Consider the following 19,597-nt stretch of genomic DNA (forward strand, 5'->3'; position numbering starts at 1 on the left):
CCAATCCCTGACCCCACCTCAGGTCAGCTGCCCTCTTTGCCTCACGTACCTTGCGCTTTACTTCCACATTTTTCTCTCTATATTTTTCATACTTCTCTATACTATTACTCTGCAGCCATTCTTCAAAAGCCCTCTTTTTCTCTTCCACTTTTACCTTCACTCCTTCATTCCACCATTCACTGCCCTTCCTCATACTGCCTCCAACAACCTTCTTGCCACATACATCACTTGCAATCCCAACAAAATTTTCTTTTACTAACTTCCACTCCTCCTCTAAATTACCAGTTTCTCTTACTCTCACCTCGTCATATGCCATTTTCAACCTTTCCTGATATTTACTTTTTACCCCCGGTTTTATTAGCTCTTCAACCCTCACTACCTCCTTTTTACATCCACCTACTCTATTCCCCCACTCTTTTGCTACAACAAATTTTCCTTCCACCAAAAAATGATCAGACATACCGTTAGCCATACCCCTAAACACGTGCACGTCTTTCAATCTTCCAAACATTCTTTTAGTTATCAACACATAATCCATTAATGCCCTTTCTACTACTCTTCCATTTGCCACTCTTACCCATGTATACTTATTTTTATCTTTCTTTTTAAAGAAGCTAGCACTTATTACCATCTCTTGTTCAACACACATATCTACCAGTCTCTCACCACTCTCATTTTCACCTGGTACGCCATACTTCCCAATGACACCTTCTACCTCTCCAGCGCCCACTCTAGCATTTAAGTCACCCATGACAACTACATGATTCCTTCTACCCAGTCCTTCTACACACCTAGTTAATTCATTCCAGAACTCATTCCGCTCTTCTTCACTTTTCTCACTACCTGGCGCATACGCACTGACAAACGCCCAACATTCCCTACCCAACCTAACCCTTACCCACATTAACCTAGATGATATCTCCTTCCATTCCACTACTTTACCTGTCATCCATTCACTCAGCAATAACGCCACACCCTCTCTCGCTCTTCCCCTTTCAATCCCAGACACTCTACCAGACATTTCACCAAACATCACTTCACCCTTTCCTTTCATCTTTGTCTCACACAAGGCCAATACATCCATCCTTCTACTTCTAAACATACTTCCAATCTCACATCTTTTACTCTCTATCGTACTACATCCACGCACATTCAAACACCCCAAAACTAGAGTGCGGGGAGCAGTCACTCTCCCCCCAGCTATACATATGTATATATATATATATATATATATATATATATATATATATATATGTTATTATAAAAGTAAAATATATATATATATATATATATATATATATATATATATATATACATATATATATATGTGTGTGTGTGTGTGTGTGTATGTATATGTATATGTATATGTACATGTACATGTACATGTACATGTACATGTACATGTATATGTATATATATATATATATATATATATATATATATATATATATATATACTAAATGGTATCGGCATCAATGTCCTTAGATGTCAGGATTCCTGAAAACTTTAAATCATTCAATCAATCTCAAAAGTAAATTTGCTGTCGAGAATCACACCTAGAATTTTAAAAGAGTCATACATAGTTAAAGAAACATTATCAATGCTGAGATCTTGATGTTGAGGAGCCACGGCCCTTTACCCACTTACAATCATGCATTGAATTTTGCTAGGATTCAACTCCATACCCCATAATTTGCACCATGCACTAATTATAGCTAGATCTTAATTAAGGTATTCAGCAACCCCAGATCTACATTCAGGAGATGAAATGGATATAAAGAGAGTAGCATCATCTGGATATGCAACAAGCTTGTTTTCTAGACTAAACCACATGTCATGTGGACCTACTGTACACAATGAAAGCAGTGTGCCTCAATTTTTTAACCCTCCTTTTATAGTCATTAGTCTTTTTATGTACTGGAGACTAAGATCTTCACAGTGAGTGGGACTGTGCTATTGATTTCCTTTCCTCCTACTTTTACAAACATATTGCTTACACTCATAGTTTGGTACCATAGTTACCAATGCTAAGGGAAGTATGCTTATGTCTATGGGGTTTATAGTGTTGAAACTCGCAGTGGTCACAACTGAGAATAATAATTCGCTGGTACACTTCCATGAGGACGACATTGCTCGAGCCCGAAAAAACTGATTTTGACATAGGAAAAATCTATTTTTGGGTGAGATAGCCATGTAGTTTTGATGGGCCGCTCATTACTTTTTATCCCCTCCCAATTCTTAGTGTGGGGCATTGCATCATACGAAGGCTGATCCCACGTATCCTACCTTATCCCTTAACCTTCGAGACAAGGTTAACTCTATTCAGAGAAGGATAATTATGGCTTGTTAATAACATATCCCTGATTTATACACGATACCTCGCTGGATATTCGCTCCAAGGTTAGAACTCTGTGATACCTCTTAAGGTAAAATTCTCTGGTACAGGTATATCACTCGCAGAAATATCCCAAGTAGAAAGCTGCCATTGAAGAACTTCTATCAGGAAAACATGGGTCTCGCCCAAAAATAGATTTTTTCCTGTCAAAGTCTGTTTTTTTTTTTAAGTTTTTATATTTCATATGCTTGGTATGATTTAAATTTTTATAATGGTATTGCTGGTCCAAGTACCTAATCCCAAATGTAGATTTTACAATCGAATCAAAACCATAAGTTGAATTTATAAGATTTATTCATATTTTCAGGTTGATCTCACAAGTCTTGTGCCAGAATCAAAAATGTTGAAACTAGATTTTCATTTAAAAAGGTAAGTTCCTTACTAGTTACTATATTAGTGTAGCAAAGCCTTACAGGAACTTTCAGATATTTGTTTTTTTCAGTTACATTTTAATAGTCTATTTCTGCATTTTTGCTTTAATCTCTATATACCGGTATCATTATTTCTAGGAACCTCCCCTGATGTTCATATAGCTTCTCCAGTAGCTCAGTTTATTGAAATTTACCCCTCAAATAAAAAAAAAATCTAATTGTTCCTGTACAAAATACAAACCTTCCTCTCTTTACTGAGGAGTATTATTTCGGCGAAGCTGAAACCAGTCGATAAGCTTTTTGTCAGGGGGTAACTACCCACCACTAGTTAGCAGAGGGGTGAACGGGGTAGGTTAACCCTCCTGCTCACACCAGTACTAGCGACTAACAGTCACTTTTTATTTTGGCCCGTCAACCCTTTTTAACCGGTTATGGTTAAAGGCAACTGGCCTGATGCTTAATTTGAGCTGCTTTCCTTAACCGGTTCCCATGCGAGGAAGGTAACAAGAGGCCTTTGGCCTCTACCTCTGTTGCGCACCCTAAATTCGTTCTACTTCGACGCATGGACGTGAACAGTGGCTGACAGGAACTCCTCAGAGTGACTTGTCACGGGACGGTGAGGTCTCGGGAACAAATTTTGGCTTCATTCCAGCGGTTGTACGGGGCAAGGTCTAAAGAATATTCTGTAGACCTTGGTTAGGGGTGCTGTGCCTCTACCTGGGTTCACCCAAAGGGAGAAGATGCAACCTTTACAACCGGGAAGTTCATCTCCATGTGTTGTGCAGTCCGACCTTCCGAGGAAGGATGTAACACCCTTCCAAGCGGCAGCTCCCTTGTCCGCGAGGCGATGCGCCATCGAAAGGAGGAGTTGATCGATCCTCTCTTTTGTGAGAGGAGAGATCTTCTCCAATCCCCTTCTGAGCAGCAGCTCCCTCGTCCGCGAGGCGATCCATCAGCCGAAGGAGGAGTTAATCGATCCTCTCTGTTACGAGAGGAGAGATCTTCTCCAACACACTTCTGAGCGGCAGCTCCCTCGTCCGGGAAGGGATGCGCCATTGGAAGGAGGAGTTGATCGATCCTTCCTGTTGCGAGAGGAGAGATCTTCTCGAACACCCTTCTAAGCGGCAGCTCCTTTGTCCACGAGGCGATATGCCATTGGAAGGTGGAGTTGATTGATCCTCTCTTTTGGTAGAGGAGAGATCTTCTCCAACACCCTTCTGAGCGGCAGCTCCCTCATCCGCAAGGCGATGCGCCATCGGAAGGAGGTGTTAATTGATCCTCTCTTTTGCAAGAGGAGAGATCTTTTCCAATGCCCTTCTGAGCGGCAGCTCCCTCATCCATGAGGCAATGCGCCCTAAGAAGGAGTTGATAGATTCTCTCTTGGGAGATAGGGGAGATCTTCTCCACCATTCCCTTCTGAGTAGTTGCTCCCTCGTACGGAAGGGGATGCGTCATCGGGAGAAAGAGGTGTTGATCGATCTTCTTGCCAAAAGGTATTGGACTCGCAGCGGAACCTGTATTTGACCATGCCCCGTACTTGGTCTTCGGTACTTGTCGACGATTGCGTTAGGTAATTGCTTACAATTCTTATTCATCGTCACCGTACCCTCAAGGTATGAAACGAGTCTCGTTGCGTTTTTCCTCTGGGTATTTGTCGTAGATGGGAACGACTGCCAGCTGCTTGCGGCCGCCTCCTTCCCCATCAGCTCGTAGGCCTTAACTCTTCGGGGTTATTGCAACATAGTGCTTTTGGGCACAACAAAGCTCTTAGAGCTTTGTGAGGCCAAGCTCTTCGGGACCTGCACCTCATAGTTTCTAACTCTAACGAGGAAGAAACAGCTGATCCTCAAGTCCAACACAGCCTTTTTCCTTCCCTTTTGAGGGGATGACAAGAGGCTACTCACCACCCCCCTTTTTGGGGGTTAGAATTACTTAAAGGAGAGGGGAGGGAAATTCTCCCCTCGTGCGAGACCCAAGCCTTAGTACCTACGACGAGTTTGTGAAACAATCCTGACCATACCTATAGTAGCGTACGCTAATGGATCTAGTCTTTAAGGAGATTGCTGGCGTTTTATAATTCTCATTCACTGATTCTCGCTGGCGTTCAAGGGTGATTGCTAGCGCTTTATGGATGCTCGCCAGCGTTGGCTAGTATCAGACGTCGTTCACTGATTCTCGCTAACGTTCTTGAGCGCTTGCCAGTGTTTGTTGGCAGCACTATACAAACCTGCCTAGTGTTTGTGTTCTTTGTATTCTGGGACAACAAACCCTTCATGCAAGTCTTTGCTTCTGCATGGGTATCTCTTGGCCCTGAGAAGTTTTTACAACTACAGACGTTCGTAAAACTCTATATAAGGCTGAAACGAACTCCTATGGCACATGCGCTCTCGTCAAGACAAAACCTCAGGGTTATTGCCCCAAATACGGTTTACTACCAATGGCTTGAGTCAGCTGCATGGGTCAGTGTGTCCCTGGACACAATGAATTCTCGTTAGACACCAAGTTTCGTGAAATATAATCCTTCTGGGTTTTTTTCTTGGGCTTTGTTGTCCTATGAAATTGAGAGCTCTTCAGAGCACTAGCACAACAGGCTTGTGATATATACCCTTACAAGTTTATTATCTCAAGCCTACGAACTATAGCAAGCTCCGTACACAAAGTGGCCAGACAAATGTCAGCTTTCACTATGTTTACAAACATTAAGAAACCTCGCCCACTGGGCGACCAGACAAACTTTGTCAGCTTCTCATTACGTTTATGAACGTTAGCAAGCTCCGCCCACCAGGCAGGTAGTCAAATAACGGAGGTATGATTGCTACACTAGCTGTATGTGTTGTTTTTGTGAGCTCATGAGCTTACATTTTAAGAATACTACAGCTAGTCGATGATCAAATTCCTCTGGACAAAATGTTGCGATTTGTCGCACATACATTATTTCCTCAAGCGAGATCAGACTCGTGGTCAAACGTTTGCCCAGAGGCAAAGAGGTTACGCATGTGTGTCGCAGACGGATGAGCATGTATGGACAGGCAATTTTGCTGCCCCCGAGGACTATAGACGATCTTACAACGAGAACTCTGTTCTAATAAATCATTAGTGTTGATGGCAGTATTCCTTAATGGGAAACCAGATTATGCATTACTCTTTTTCCTTCCCGTAACCAGACATACTGGATATGCAGTCTCCCTTCATCCCAGGCAGTTCCTTCCTAACTTCCGATTGGAGGTCTCAGTTTTTAAAAATACTGAGACAAAGAAACTTCACATAAGTGAATCGGTTTCCTGAAAGGGAAAATTTGATACTTATTCCAGTTTTGCCGATCGGAGACGAAGAAATACAAATGTTTTCGTCGTTCATAGGAAGGAGGAGGTCTCAATTACAAGCGTTTATCAACATTCTCCAACCGAGTCCGGACACTACTAATAATTTGTGCTACGCCTGTATGTTCGTCCACCTCCCTGGTCTGTGTTACGGGTCCGTAGATGGAGTTGTGTATGCATTACCTGTCCAACAATAAATTGGAGATACGTCTCAATCATACCTTTCAGAAGTAGTTGTGTGTGATCGGTCGTTACCGACCGGTTTCTTGCCAGTAAGCGATCACTAAGGAGATTCGCTGTAATAACATTTTCCTCTAAGGAGTTTACCGATTTTTTATGTTCTTACTCGGCCAACTCCCATTGCGTTGGTGGCAGTTGGAGTAAATCCCCCCTCTTCATAGCAGGTGTGTGCAAACTGTTACACATCTTGACATAAACTTGAGATGCTACTTGCTACGCAGTCTCTAGACCCCTCGCGAGAAACTGACAGGGGTGCCAATAGGGACAATCCCGAGGTATTGTTGTCATCTTACTGGGTATTGTTGACCAGGTAGTCCAGAGCCCTTCCTATTTTCTGATGATGGGGGGGGGGGGGATTTTTCCTCACAGGTGCTGGTACAACCTGTCTCCCACAGTCTTAATAGCCTGTTATGATCGAATGCCTCCTCCTGGAGGAGCGCATATCGCTACTTGCCAGGCTGCTTCTGGAGACAGTTCGTAGGAAAATACCCTGGTTGATCTTGTTCTGGTGTTAACACACTAGTTTCGCAAGGAAATCTTGCACAGTGTTGCGCACCCATTCACTGAGCAAATTGGGCGGACAAGCTCGTCTGCCTGACCCTGAGAGGCACTTCATTTCTGCTACATGGAATGCTCTTTTGGGAAAGTCTTTTCATCAAGAACCACACACACAAGAAGCATGGTCCGTATAAAGACGAGTCCTAAGTCACGGTACCTGGGCGAATTGAGAAAGGCACGCACAGATAGATCTGTTGCATTTAAGAACTGGGAAAAGCGCACAAACCAGTCCGCAGTTCCAGCTCTCACCTTGCGGTCGGGCAAACTGGATGGAGCCCGTTCTACCAGTATAGCCCCACTATCATGGAAACACCCCTCATGCACACAGGTAGCACTTACATTTAAGAGCTGAAAAGGCTCTGTTTTCCAGCTATCTCCTCGCAAGCATGCACTCCCAGCAGAACAACCTGGAAGAGGCGCGCAAGCGCAAGCCAGTGCACCTTACCAACCCTCGCCTTGCCAATACTCACCCTTGCAAAGAGGAATGGCAGATAGCCTCCCCTTCACAGACCGACCATCCTAGGCAAGGTCTTTCTGTCAGAGGATCAAATACTGGCAGAGCTTTCTCTCGAGAGGCAAATTGCTAGCACCTTTGGCAAAACGGCTGGGGCATCTAACATCCCTTGAGAAGTTAGTGCCCCACGGCTGGCTCCTCATTCGGTCTACGAGTACTACCCTAGTACCGGTGGGACCCGATCAGAAGAGAGACATGAGTTGGTAGGTATTAGACACCAATCTCCTCAGAGAATTAGATCTCTCTCCTCGCCTGATTTTGTTGGTCTTCACAGATGCATTAAAAGAAGTTGGGGGGGGGGTTATCTGTTACACCTAACGGCATCTGGACTTTGGTCTGAATCCGAGAAGCGGTGCCACATAACCTTCGGGAAAGGAGGACAGCCTACCTATCCCTCACGTACTTCCATCAACTCCTTTCAGGGCATTATGTATTGCTGATGAGCATTAACACTACAGTATTGTCCCACGAACAAACAAGGAGAGACCTTGTCACAGCATCCCTTAACAGCACGCTTCATCCCGCAAAAGAAGAACGTGCTGGCGAACAATCTGAGCAGGAGGAGTCAGATAGTTGGCTCTGATTAGACAATCAACCTGTCCACGACGTCCCTAAACTGGAACGTCTGTTGTACTACTTACCTGTACTGGTACCACAAGCATTCTTGCCGGACGCTTTTCAACACCTGTGGGACAAAATGGATGTCCATGCGTTCCCCTCCTTCTGCCCAGTAAAGAGGTTATTGAACAGGGTAAGGGCATTGCAAATCTAGCAATGACCCTCTTAGCTCCACTGTGGCAGCCTGCAGAATGGTTTCCGCACTTTCTGCATCTGCTCATAGAAGCACCGAGAGCGCTCCCTCCACATCCCGAGCTACTCAGACAACCACACGTGAAGATTTTCCACCAAGCGATACCATCGCTATGTCTTCACACCTGGAAACTATCGAGCAACTACTCGCAAGAGAGGCTTTTCGAAGCCGGTTGCTAGGCTCAAGGCAAGATACCTCCGGGAGTCGTCATGTATCAGGCGAAGTGGTCCGTCTCTTGTGATGGAGGTCTCTCCACTCAGTGTCTGTATTCCAGCAGTAGCGTAGTGTCGGTGCCTTGAAAATTGTCTTCGAACTGAATCGAGTTAATGTTTCCTCCTCAACGGAATTGTCACTCCTCATACGGAACTTTGAGTGCTCCTGCCCTCAGTCGAAAGTTAAACTAACTCCTTGGAATGTTGTCAGGGTCTTACATTCACGGAAAGGAGCCCCTTATGAGCCTCTATGTCAAGCCTTGGATAAGGACTTGACCTTAAAGAGTTTTCTTTTGGCCCTGACCTCTGCAGGAAGTCAGCGAGCTGCATGGTCTTTCATATGACATCACCCATTCAGGGGGATGGGTGGCAAGCCACACTCAGTTTCTTCCCTGAGTTTGTTGCAGACTCAAAATCCATCCTTAGCGAATCCTATGTTCAGGCCCATTCGGATTGGGAGTCTCCGATTGGTAACAGACAATACTGATCGACTGCTACTATGCCATGTAAGGACGATTAGGTTATATCTCATAAGTATGAGAAGAACTCGACCCCAGATCATCAAGCTGTTCATCAGCACGGGGAAGACCAAGAGGAGAATCACGAAGAACACTCCTCTTGGATCAGGCGAGTAATAAAAAGGGCACGGGCCTCGGACACCTCGACAACAGGTAGACGTCCCCGTGTCCATGACTTCAGGAGAGTAAGTACTTCCCTGGCATTCCAAAAGAATTTTTCTGTTCAGCAGGTACTGCAAGCAGGCAGGTGGAAGCATCAAACAATCTTCACCTCCCTCTACCTGCAAGATATAACTCACAGGAGCCTAGACATTCTCAATAGGTCCTGTGATGGTTGCTCATAACATGATCCAAGTACCTCAGCTCCTTTGTGGGACAAGTATCAGAGGTTCAAGGGCTGAGGTTATCTGCGAAGTAAGTCTAGGATGAATGTGGCAGTGACTGGCCACTTCCTACTTAATCTTCCCCTCTCTTGGGGTGCAGCATTTGGGGAACCCTGTACAGCAGACCTCATTCTTCTGTGGGTGAGTTTCACACTCTGTGGACAACAGCATATACAGTGTATGTATATATGTGTTATGTCCCTGTCCTCATGTTTGGGTGTAGGCGGGAGAAAATTTACATTAGTAGAGGGCACGGCCCGAATAGCTACGATGTATGTTCCAACAGATTAATTCTTTATTCTCCAGCAATGATTGCCCAGGCCGTTATCCTGCGAGGATAGCATGGTGCAGGATCCCTCAAGGTATCACTATACAGAGGCCGTCCCGGGACAGTTGCCAGCCAGTTGGTTTTGGACTTCCACCCACCTAAAGGCGAGTCTCATCAGTAATGAGCGGAAGGTTTGTATTTTGCATAGGAACAAATGACAAATTTGGAAGTAATTTGTATTTTCCTAGCAATACAAACCTGGAGCTCTTTACACATGCTGACCCACCAGTACCAACCCCCTGAAATTCCTGCCTTAATTACAAAAGTGGTGGTTAGTCGCTACTGCTGGTGTGAGCGGGAGGGTTAACCTACCCTGCTCCCCCCTCCGCTAACTATCGGGGGGTAGTTACACCCTGACAAAAAATTTATTGGCTGGTTTCAGCTTCACCGAAATAATACTCCTCAGTAAAGAGCTTTAGGTTTGTATAGCTAGGAAAAATACAAATTACGTACTTCCAAATTTGTTATTTTTCTATCCTTTCAATAGACATGCCTATAGCAAAGTAATGAGATACTCTAGTGGTTAGTGTCAAGAAACAAAGCAGCAGGCCCTCTTTGTTATTTCTGTTTTCCGTCGCATCAATATGGCATGTCCTTCTTCCAGATTTCAATAAGTTTCATTGTATTTTAAGTTGTCTTTTTCTGGATTTGTTAGCAATTACTGCATAAGGATTAACATAGTGAGAAGTGCAATTTTCTCACTGTTCCTGACATGGAAAGTTTGCTGTAATTTTGAGTGCTCTTGAAATTTTCTATTAGTTTAGGTGAAAGTCTAGAGAAGACTTGGCTAGTTCTTTTAAACGAGATGATGGTACCGTTCTCTAATACTGTACATAATTTACCTGCTAAATTTTGATAGTGATAAGCTTTAAAGCTCTCAACTTATTTAACGTCTGTTATTCAATCTCAGAAGGCTAATGATTTTTTACTTGTAAGCAGTAATTCTTATCTTACCTGCCCGGTTGCTAATCCTAACCTGACTTAGTAAGTTGGATGTAGTAGTAATACTATTCAACTCAGTAAGGGCTCTGAATCTTCGGTGTGCCTTATAGAGTCGAGATCCTCTCGGAGAGTCTAAAATTCTTTAATTACCTAAGATCCTTCTGCTGCTGAACCCTTGCATTTCCACATTTCTTGTCCTTATTTTTAGAAAACTAGATTGCGAGGCAGAAAATCAAGTAGGCAGTCTGGATCCCAGTATCCCTTAATCACTAGAGTAATCACACTTAACCAACTTCCTTTTTCATTTATGGATGACGTTCATATTGTATGAGTATGTTAGCTCTTTAATGTATAAGTGTGCTACTTTTATAAGCACACATTGAGTATGTGTTGTTTAAGATGTGTAAAGCTGGATAACGAAGTACATCTTATTAGCTTTAAAAGTATTTATTTGTTAAAAACAACATAGTTAAACATCTCCATCACAGGAGGGAGCTGGTTTGGTCAGATGACCAATTCTGGTGAAGTATAGATATGAACTGACTAAATTATCGATATCACAGATATCGTATGCTTAGTTGATATAGCAGTGTTGTCACAATCTCGGAAGACACCTGCATCCGGTGACGTCACAAACTTTCACACGCTGATGCATTGGTGTTGACGTTTTAAGAAAAATGTTACATTGTTGAGGCTGCATTATGCATCCTGTTTATGATTTGAGTGACTACAGCAAGTCCCACGGCTAGCATCTTCATCCAAAATGACATATTACGTGTTTTAAACATGTAATAATAATTATTACATAAGCTCGGCCAGCTATCTCAATTTTTTCAAAAAAAAAAATTTAACAACAAGCCAAAACATGTTTACTAGGCGTGACTGGACGTATGTATTATTCTTTGTTTAACTTTAGCCATAATCAAACGAGGACGAATGTCCAAATAGGCACATTAAAAAATAATAACAATAATGCATATGAAAAGATATTACCAAAGCAAAGAAAAAAAATGCATGATAAAATAAAGATCATATATATGGTACATTGCTAGCAAATGATTATATGGTACCAAAAAAAAAAACTACTGACTTACATATGATTCGGTAACTTGTTAAAGAATAATTGTTACCTTTGTCAGAAACATAGATTAACATAATACGGTAACTAATAAAAATATTTGTTACCTTGGTAAAAATTCAATTTTTTAGTGCACAAACACGAATTCCTGGTACGTACACGTACCACGGTTTCGTACATATATATATATATATATATATATATATATATATATATATATATATATATATATATATATATATATATATAGGGCTGATATATTTTATTAGATGCCCATAGATTCTGTTAATTTATATATATTTTTTTTTTCTCTTTTCTTTTTAACATTCCGGCTTATATATTTTATTAGATGCCGAGAGAAAAAATGATTTATATCTTTTTTTTTAAATGTTGTTTTAAATGTATTTTTAACAATGCAATGTAGATAATTTCTTCAATTACATATTACTAGCGTACTAACAGCTTTTCTTACAAACACAATTTCCAGAGCAATTTACTCCTTTAGCGAATGAGGTGGCCACTTCAAACGGCTTTAAACTAAATTAAATAAGGAGTTTTGTCTGGACATGGCGAAACATTCTGTTGTAGCTGCCTGCTGTGCCATAACCTACGCCAGACAAGGATGTTCACGGCGATAAATATCACCACCGTGAGAACCAGTCCTGCTAGTAGTATGGGGTGAAGGATTTCCTTATAAGTCGGTGACAGGTGGTCCCTTTCGGTAAGCTTCATCAACCGCTTTGCAACCTGTCTGTTGTACGGGAGAGGTAGTGCTGGCATTGTAGAGGTCCACGTGAAGTTCGCGAAGTAGGCTCGTTCTCTGATGAGTGTCCGTAGACCAGTCACCATGGAATTAGGGGAAGTCCCGATACAACCATCTGCTGCAACGAAGATGTGGGCGAAGGACGTGGATCCGTCAGGGCATGATACATTGAAGCCGTCCTTGTCGTATCGTATCCACGAGCCATTGTTCAGTCTGCAATTGAACTCATTATTGTCAAAGGGATAAAGCTTATCCAAACAATTTTCACTTGTATGGGAGAGAGCACCGTCTAGCACTATACCTAACTCGCATGAATCCATTAAGTTTTTATGGAATTCAAATGAGTCGGCTGTACATATTTTTCTATCCATTGCGTCTGAACAGTGAGTTAATTTATTTAAGTCTTTAATGACCGTATATGTTTCCTTGTCTGGGGAAATCAATACGTGTCCTGTCAAACTGGATATTACTGGATTTGAGTGATTCGTCATGAAAGTCGGAAATGGTGATATCCTGTAAGATTGCCAGGCATCAGAAGAATCAAAGGGAATTGTAATCCTAATCTTGTTATCATCAACATTTACTGTAATTAGGCTGTAATAAAATTCTAACCTATGTTTGTCTAACAAAGGAACATAGCCTAGTTTATCCCTTCCGTTCTCCAGAATTAACTTTAAGTAATTTATAGGCAACAAATGGGGCGACAGTACACCTTTAGTTGCTAACGTGATAGCTTCTACATAATCCTTGGATTTCTCAATGAAATGTGCAATTCTGTTATGTATGTGATCTATCTTTGAATCATAATACGTTAACGTTGCCAACAAATCCTGTACTTCCATAATCTGAATGATATTATTTGAATGTTCATTTACTAAATCCATAATTTTATTGATTGAAGCTAACTGATTCCTTAGTTCTGACATAATCAATTCATCTTCATGAGTCAAGAATTCAATTTTCTTATTTTGATTACTAATTTTAAGACGATTGGAAATTCCTAAACCTAAACTTGCAACAGACCCAAAGATGTTTAATGCAGCATAAATAAACGGATTTCGTCTTTCTTTATGTTCGTGTCCTACAGTCCACATCAAAAGGTCATAAGCCAAAGATCCTGTCTCGTAAGTCTTATTTTTCAAGTCATCAGATAGCATCTCTGCAACTTTTAATGTTGATCCAAGCAAACTCTCTGTAGTCAAATGAAAATGTCTTCTATGCAACTCATCCAATGAGGCAGAAAACCTTGAAATGGCGGTTCTTAAGCTAGTGACATCATTCTCTTGAAGAAAAATTGCTTGCATATTCACTTCTACAACTACGTTGGTTGATGTAATAAAAACGTCTTCTTGTCTTTCAACTATAGTGCCATATTTAAAATTTATACTTTGTTTTAGAGCTCATCCCACACGAGAAAAATGTCTGAGCGAACAATATCACTCCCAACAACAAAAAATTCATCTTGGAAACCTGTAACGAGAAAAATATATGTAATTACTCCTGTATTAAAAAGAAAACTTTTAATCACATAAAATAAAAAAAAAAATTCCCTCACTTCTTTCCCTCTCTTTTCTTTTTAATTTCTTATGTGAGCCAATGGTACTATTCTCTCATCCGTGGGTTGGGATACGTTTTGAACTCTAAACCTATTGGCCGTTAATGTTTCCAAAATGTTAAATGGGCCTTCAAACTTAGGTGTTAGTTTATAATTGAGCCCTTTTCGTACATTGATTTGAATATATACGTTATCACCCACGGTATATGTTTTAGTTGGTTTCGCTGTTTTATCATGATTCCTTTTCATTATGATTTGTGATTCTTCTAAATTCTTTCGAAGGATATCATATTGACTTATACTTGCATTTATACATTCTTTTAAAGGATTTGATAGATTAGTTGTAGGCGTTAATGCATGGAAAGGCGTTCTAACTGGGGTACCATACAATGCTTCATGCGGTGACATTTTAATTGATATATGATATGAATGATTCAGAGTACTCAGTGCCGCCGGTATTGCAATATCCCAGTTGGGGTCTGATCCCCCTAGTGTTACTCTTAACATATTTAATATCTTCCTATTTGCTCTTTCCACTAGCCCATTCGACTCTGGGTGATATATCATGGTATTTATTTTCTTTATGCTGAGGAATTCACACAATGAGGTAAGAAAGTGATTATTAAATTCACCACCCGAGTCAGATTATCATGTGTGGAATTCCATGTTTACAAATGTAACACTCGTAAAACTTCCTAGCGCATTCAATCGCAGTTTTAGTTTTAAGCGCTATTAGTTCTGTATATCGAGTTAAAGCATCTATAATTACTAAGAGGTGCTTATTTCCTCTGTCTGACTCGTAAAATCCTGTTAACAAATCTAAATGTATTCTTTCAAAGGGTTGATTGGGCACAGGATAAGCTCCTAGGCTGACAGGTGTTTTTGTATGCCCTTTGTTTTCCTGACATGTGCGACAATTAGCTATGTGTCTTTTTATATCTGTAAGCATCGTATGCCAATAAAACAATGATTTGCCTTTCTGTGACATTAATGAGAACCCCGGGTGTCCATGTAATGGATTTGAATGCAACCAATTCAGGACAGTGGAAATAAGTGAGATTGGTACTACTACCTGGTCGTTAGTTACATGTGGTGTATTGCGGGTTTTCCTTGTCACAGTCCTACACAGAATATTATCTTTGATTATATAATTCTGCTGCTTATACTTTATATATTCCTTTTCCTTATGATTGCCTTTCAAAGCATGTATAATTGTTTCTATTTTCTGATCTTTTCTTTGCTCAGTCTGTAACAATTCAGCGCTCCAGCCTAAATCTTCTTGTTCAGATATCTTTTTAACAATAGGCATGGATGTTGATATATCTATTAATTCAGCTAAAGGCTCCGTACAAGATGACACGGGGTTGCGTGATAATGCATCCGCAATGATATTTGCTTTCCCAGGTAAATACCCGATTCTTGCGCCAAATTCTTGAATGATCAAATGCCACCGAGTTTGTTTAGGGCTGTGGTTGAAGCCTTTAAAGAACTCTGTTAGTGGTTTATGGTCAGTAAGAACCTTAACGGGATAACCGTAAATTATGAACTTAAAATGCACTAGTGAATTAACAATAGCTAGCCCTTCCTTGTCTATTACTGCATACTTACTTTCGGAAGTTCTCAATTTTCGAGAATAGAAAGCTATCGGGAAAAATTGTTTATCATATTGCTGAAGCAATACCCCTCCTACTCCTAAGTCTGAGGCGTCTGTTGCAATGAAGAATTCCTTACCGAAGTCAGGAAATTTTAAGATAGGAGAACTACACAGTTCATCTTTCAAGGTATTAAACGCCTGTTGATGTTGCTCAGACCATATGAAATCTACGCCCTTCTTCGTAAGATCAGTTAAAGGAGCGGCTATTATTGAATAGTTGCGTATAAAACGCCTGTAATATCCACTACAACCCAGAAATTGCTGTATTCCCTTGACATTAGTAGGTATGGGAAAATTACGTATAGCCGACACCTTATCATGGACTACTTTAAGACCTTGGCTTGACACCATGAAACCCAAATATATTAATTCTGTTTTGAAAAATTCACACTTACTAATCTTTACCCTTAAGTTATGTTGTCTTAATCTCTGTAGTACTAGTTCTAACTTACGTAGATGTTCTTCTAAGGTGTTGGAAAAGATTACAAGATCATCCATATAGGCATGCAATATATCCCCTAACAAGTCTCCAAACACTATGTTAATCATTCTTGTAAATGTTATAGGAGCACAACGTAAACCAAAAGGCATCCGTAAAAATTCATAATGTCCCCTGGCTGTGCTGAAGGCTGTGTATGGGATACTATCTTCTTCTAATGATATCTGGTGAAAGCCTTTAAGTAAGTCCAAACTGGTAAAATATTTATTCTGACCTAACAAAGACAAAATATCGTCAGTACATGGCACTGGGAATCGATCAGGGATCGTCTCCTCGTTTAGACGACGAAAGTTGACGCAGATACGCCATGTTCGATCTTTTTTCGGTACAACTATTAAAGGAAAATTATAAGGGCTGTTTGATTTCCTAATGACTCCTTCTAGCATTTTACCTACTTCATCATTTATTTCATTCTGGAATTTCATAGGGAGTCTGTACGAGGGTACATAGATAATTTTCTGCTTGTCCTTTAACCTTATTTGATGCTCGATCACATCTGTTTTTCCTAAGGATCCATCCGTAGTGGAAAAAACATCATGATATTTAGTTAAAAGTCCAAAAATTTTCTGCTGAATTTCTTCGTCCTGAATGTCCTTATTGATTTTATTTTTAATAGATCGCAAAAAGGATTCATCCGCAACTGATTGAGAGTGATTGATCTCAGCAACGGTAAGAATACGATGTTTATAAACTTCTACATCCAAGATATGTTGATTTTTGTGAATTACCAAAGTGTTATTTAAATGATTACAGACTTCAATATTACATTGTTGATGTGAGCCTACTGTATAAATAGCTTGTGTGACAGACAATCCGTTAGTTTTCAAAGTGTCGGAAAGGATTAATATTTCAGATCCCGGTAATGTTTTCTTTATTTGCACTATTAAATTCGAAGGTACGTTTGGTTCGATAGATTGCGTGCAAGATGATATTACGGGGTGAACGAGAATTCTGCTGGGTCACGTATATTATTTCTTTATTAGTGAGACAAGTTATTGGTTCTTCAACGTACGTTACGGTTACATTTGTCGTCTCCTTTTTATCCAAAACTGATTTTAAGGTATTAGAATACTTATAGAATTTCCCTTTGATATACACGCCGTGCTTGGCAGGAGCTAAGATAATGTTTTGATTTCCCATAGATGGGTATCCTATAATTACAGCTGGATACATATTAATGTTTTTTACAACAACAAATGTATCGGCAAACGTGCGTTTACCGACTTTGAACTGAACATGAGTTATGCCTATGACATTTAATTCATTATTTCCTATACCCGAAAGTCTAATTCCGGATTTTTCAATCGGAAAGTTCGAAAACAACAAATGATGTGTCTTCAAATCCATGATATTACGTGGACTACCAGAGTCAAAAAATAACGTAAAGGATTTGTGCTCTAAATTTACAGCATATAAGGTTGGCCGTAACTCATTTTGGCTTATTATTGTATGAATTCGTTGCAAATCTACGGGAGCATGCACTGTTTTACTTAATTCGGCCGTGTGTTTCATAGGAAAATCTATTGTCTCACAATTATCTGATAAAACATTAAATTGATTATTCAATACTATTGATGTTGACATGAATGACCTTGACCCAACATCACTCTCTTCCCCTCTGGAGTTAACTATGTGGTATTTGCTTTGCTCTGCACATTCTGAAAATTAGTCTGACCTTGCGAGGTCTGGTTTGACGACCCAGGCTCAGCGATATTCGAAGAAGTGTTTGTTTGTTTTGGACTCTGAACTGCATTGACATTTGGTTGTTTCTTCTTATTGTTAAAATTAGGATTTTTCTTTTTATTTCCATATGGAACTGACTGTGTATTTCTGGGATTCTGTTGTGTCTTACGCGAGTAACATTGGCTATATGAATGAGTTGCACTGTTATGAATCGAGCAGAATTTCGTTCTGCAGTCCGCGCTTAAGTGACCTTGACGTTTGCAATTATAACACGTCATTCCCGCTACTTGACTACTAACTACGTTCACTGTTTGTGGCTTTGTTTCATTCTTTGCAAAAACTTGAGTTAACACGGGATCGAGATCTGGACACTTGGACATGTGTTTCTTTATCTGTTTATATACATCCAATTCCGTACTTGCAGGCGTTAACTTCTTATCAAAACACCGCACTAAAGCTTCAGGCAACATAAGTGTCATGCAAGTTAAATACATTAATCGTAAAAAATCTTTCACGGAGATGTTATCACTAGTAACCCAAGTGGAATTACCTAAAATGTCCTGATATTCATTAAGCCTATCAGCTATGAGAGCTGCTCTCTCAATAACATTAAGCCGATTCATAGTGGCTTGATTAAGTGTATTTCGTAACATTAATACTACATCCAAGGCTTCCTCACCCCCATAGACCGCGCGTAACCTAACTTTGAAATCATCCCAGGTAACTGCTTCTTGAAATGAAACTCCTCTTAAATACGCACTCGCATCCCCCTTAGAAAAATCTATAAAACTTTTAGCTTCTTGTAATTGTACAAAAGGGTCTACGATTTGTTTGGCATTTAAATGGGCATCGACGAATGAAATCCATGACTCCACATTTTGTGGCAAGAACCCGTTGACCCGACCCTGAAAAGGAAGGATTGCTGACCTGGCATTTACAAGCGTCACAATTGGAGGAGGATTAGTCTGGCCTACGCCACTAGGTCCAGGGGTAGGGCTCACAGGGGGAGTCATGACTGCTGTATTTCTTTTCCTATCTCTTCGACCCCTTGCAATTCTATCAAAATATCTATATGAGTACAGACGTCCACTGCGTAAACGCATATGTAAAACAAAATTCCCCAAACAATGTTACTAATCCCAAAACATTTCCCGAGAATTTCTGAAAGAAAAAGGAATTAGCACAAAGAGAGAAAAATTCTAGATGAGAATTCGGAGTTGAACACAGTTTCCTTTAATGAACGGAAACAAAAGATTAGCAATTCACTCACCCCAGTAATAATCGACTAACGACTCGTGATAACTACACTTCACTGCCTAAACTGGAATGAATTCAAAAATTTGTACTTAGCTTATATATGGGTCTGTGTGATGTCGACACATCCTCTCTCTCTCTCTCTCTTGATGTTTTGTTAGCGATGTATCGTTCGATTTTCTTGTTGAATGTAGTGCTTCCTGGGTATGTTTTGCAAACGTTGAATGCCAGTCCTTGGGTTTCCTAGGATGTTGATTGAAGATCCAGTTCATCGATTTGTATTCATAACATTTATTAATGTTAAATATTTCGATGGACTATATTACTTAGTTAAAATTGTAGATTCATGTAGATAATGTTGAGTTCTTGAAGATCTTTCTCTGGTTCTACAGCTTTTATTTTGAAGTCTTGAAGATCTTTCTCTGGTTTTACAGCTTTTATTTTGAAGTCTTGAAGATCTTTCTCTAATTCTTAGAGTTTAACCGCTGCCACCATTTATAAGTGTGCTACTTTTATAAG

At 40.4% G+C, this 19,597-nt stretch overlaps 1 protein-coding gene across 1 annotated transcript in view; it reads left to right on the forward strand.

The window, feature by feature from the left end:
- LOC137633593 (heat shock 70 kDa protein 14-like) overlaps positions 1-19,597 on the forward strand; it is a 210,214-nt gene that overhangs the window by 168,361 nt on the left and 22,256 nt on the right. Inside the window, exon 5 of the mRNA XM_068365863.1 lies at positions 2,703-2,764. Coding sequence (XP_068221964.1) covers positions 2,703-2,764 — 62 coding nt within the window. The remainder of the gene's footprint in view (positions 1-2,702; positions 2,765-19,597) is intronic.

This window comes from Palaemon carinicauda, chromosome 3 (assembly GCF_036898095.1).
Source record: "Palaemon carinicauda isolate YSFRI2023 chromosome 3, ASM3689809v2, whole genome shotgun sequence".
NCBI classification, from domain to species: Eukaryota; Metazoa; Arthropoda; class Malacostraca; order Decapoda; family Palaemonidae; genus Palaemon; species Palaemon carinicauda.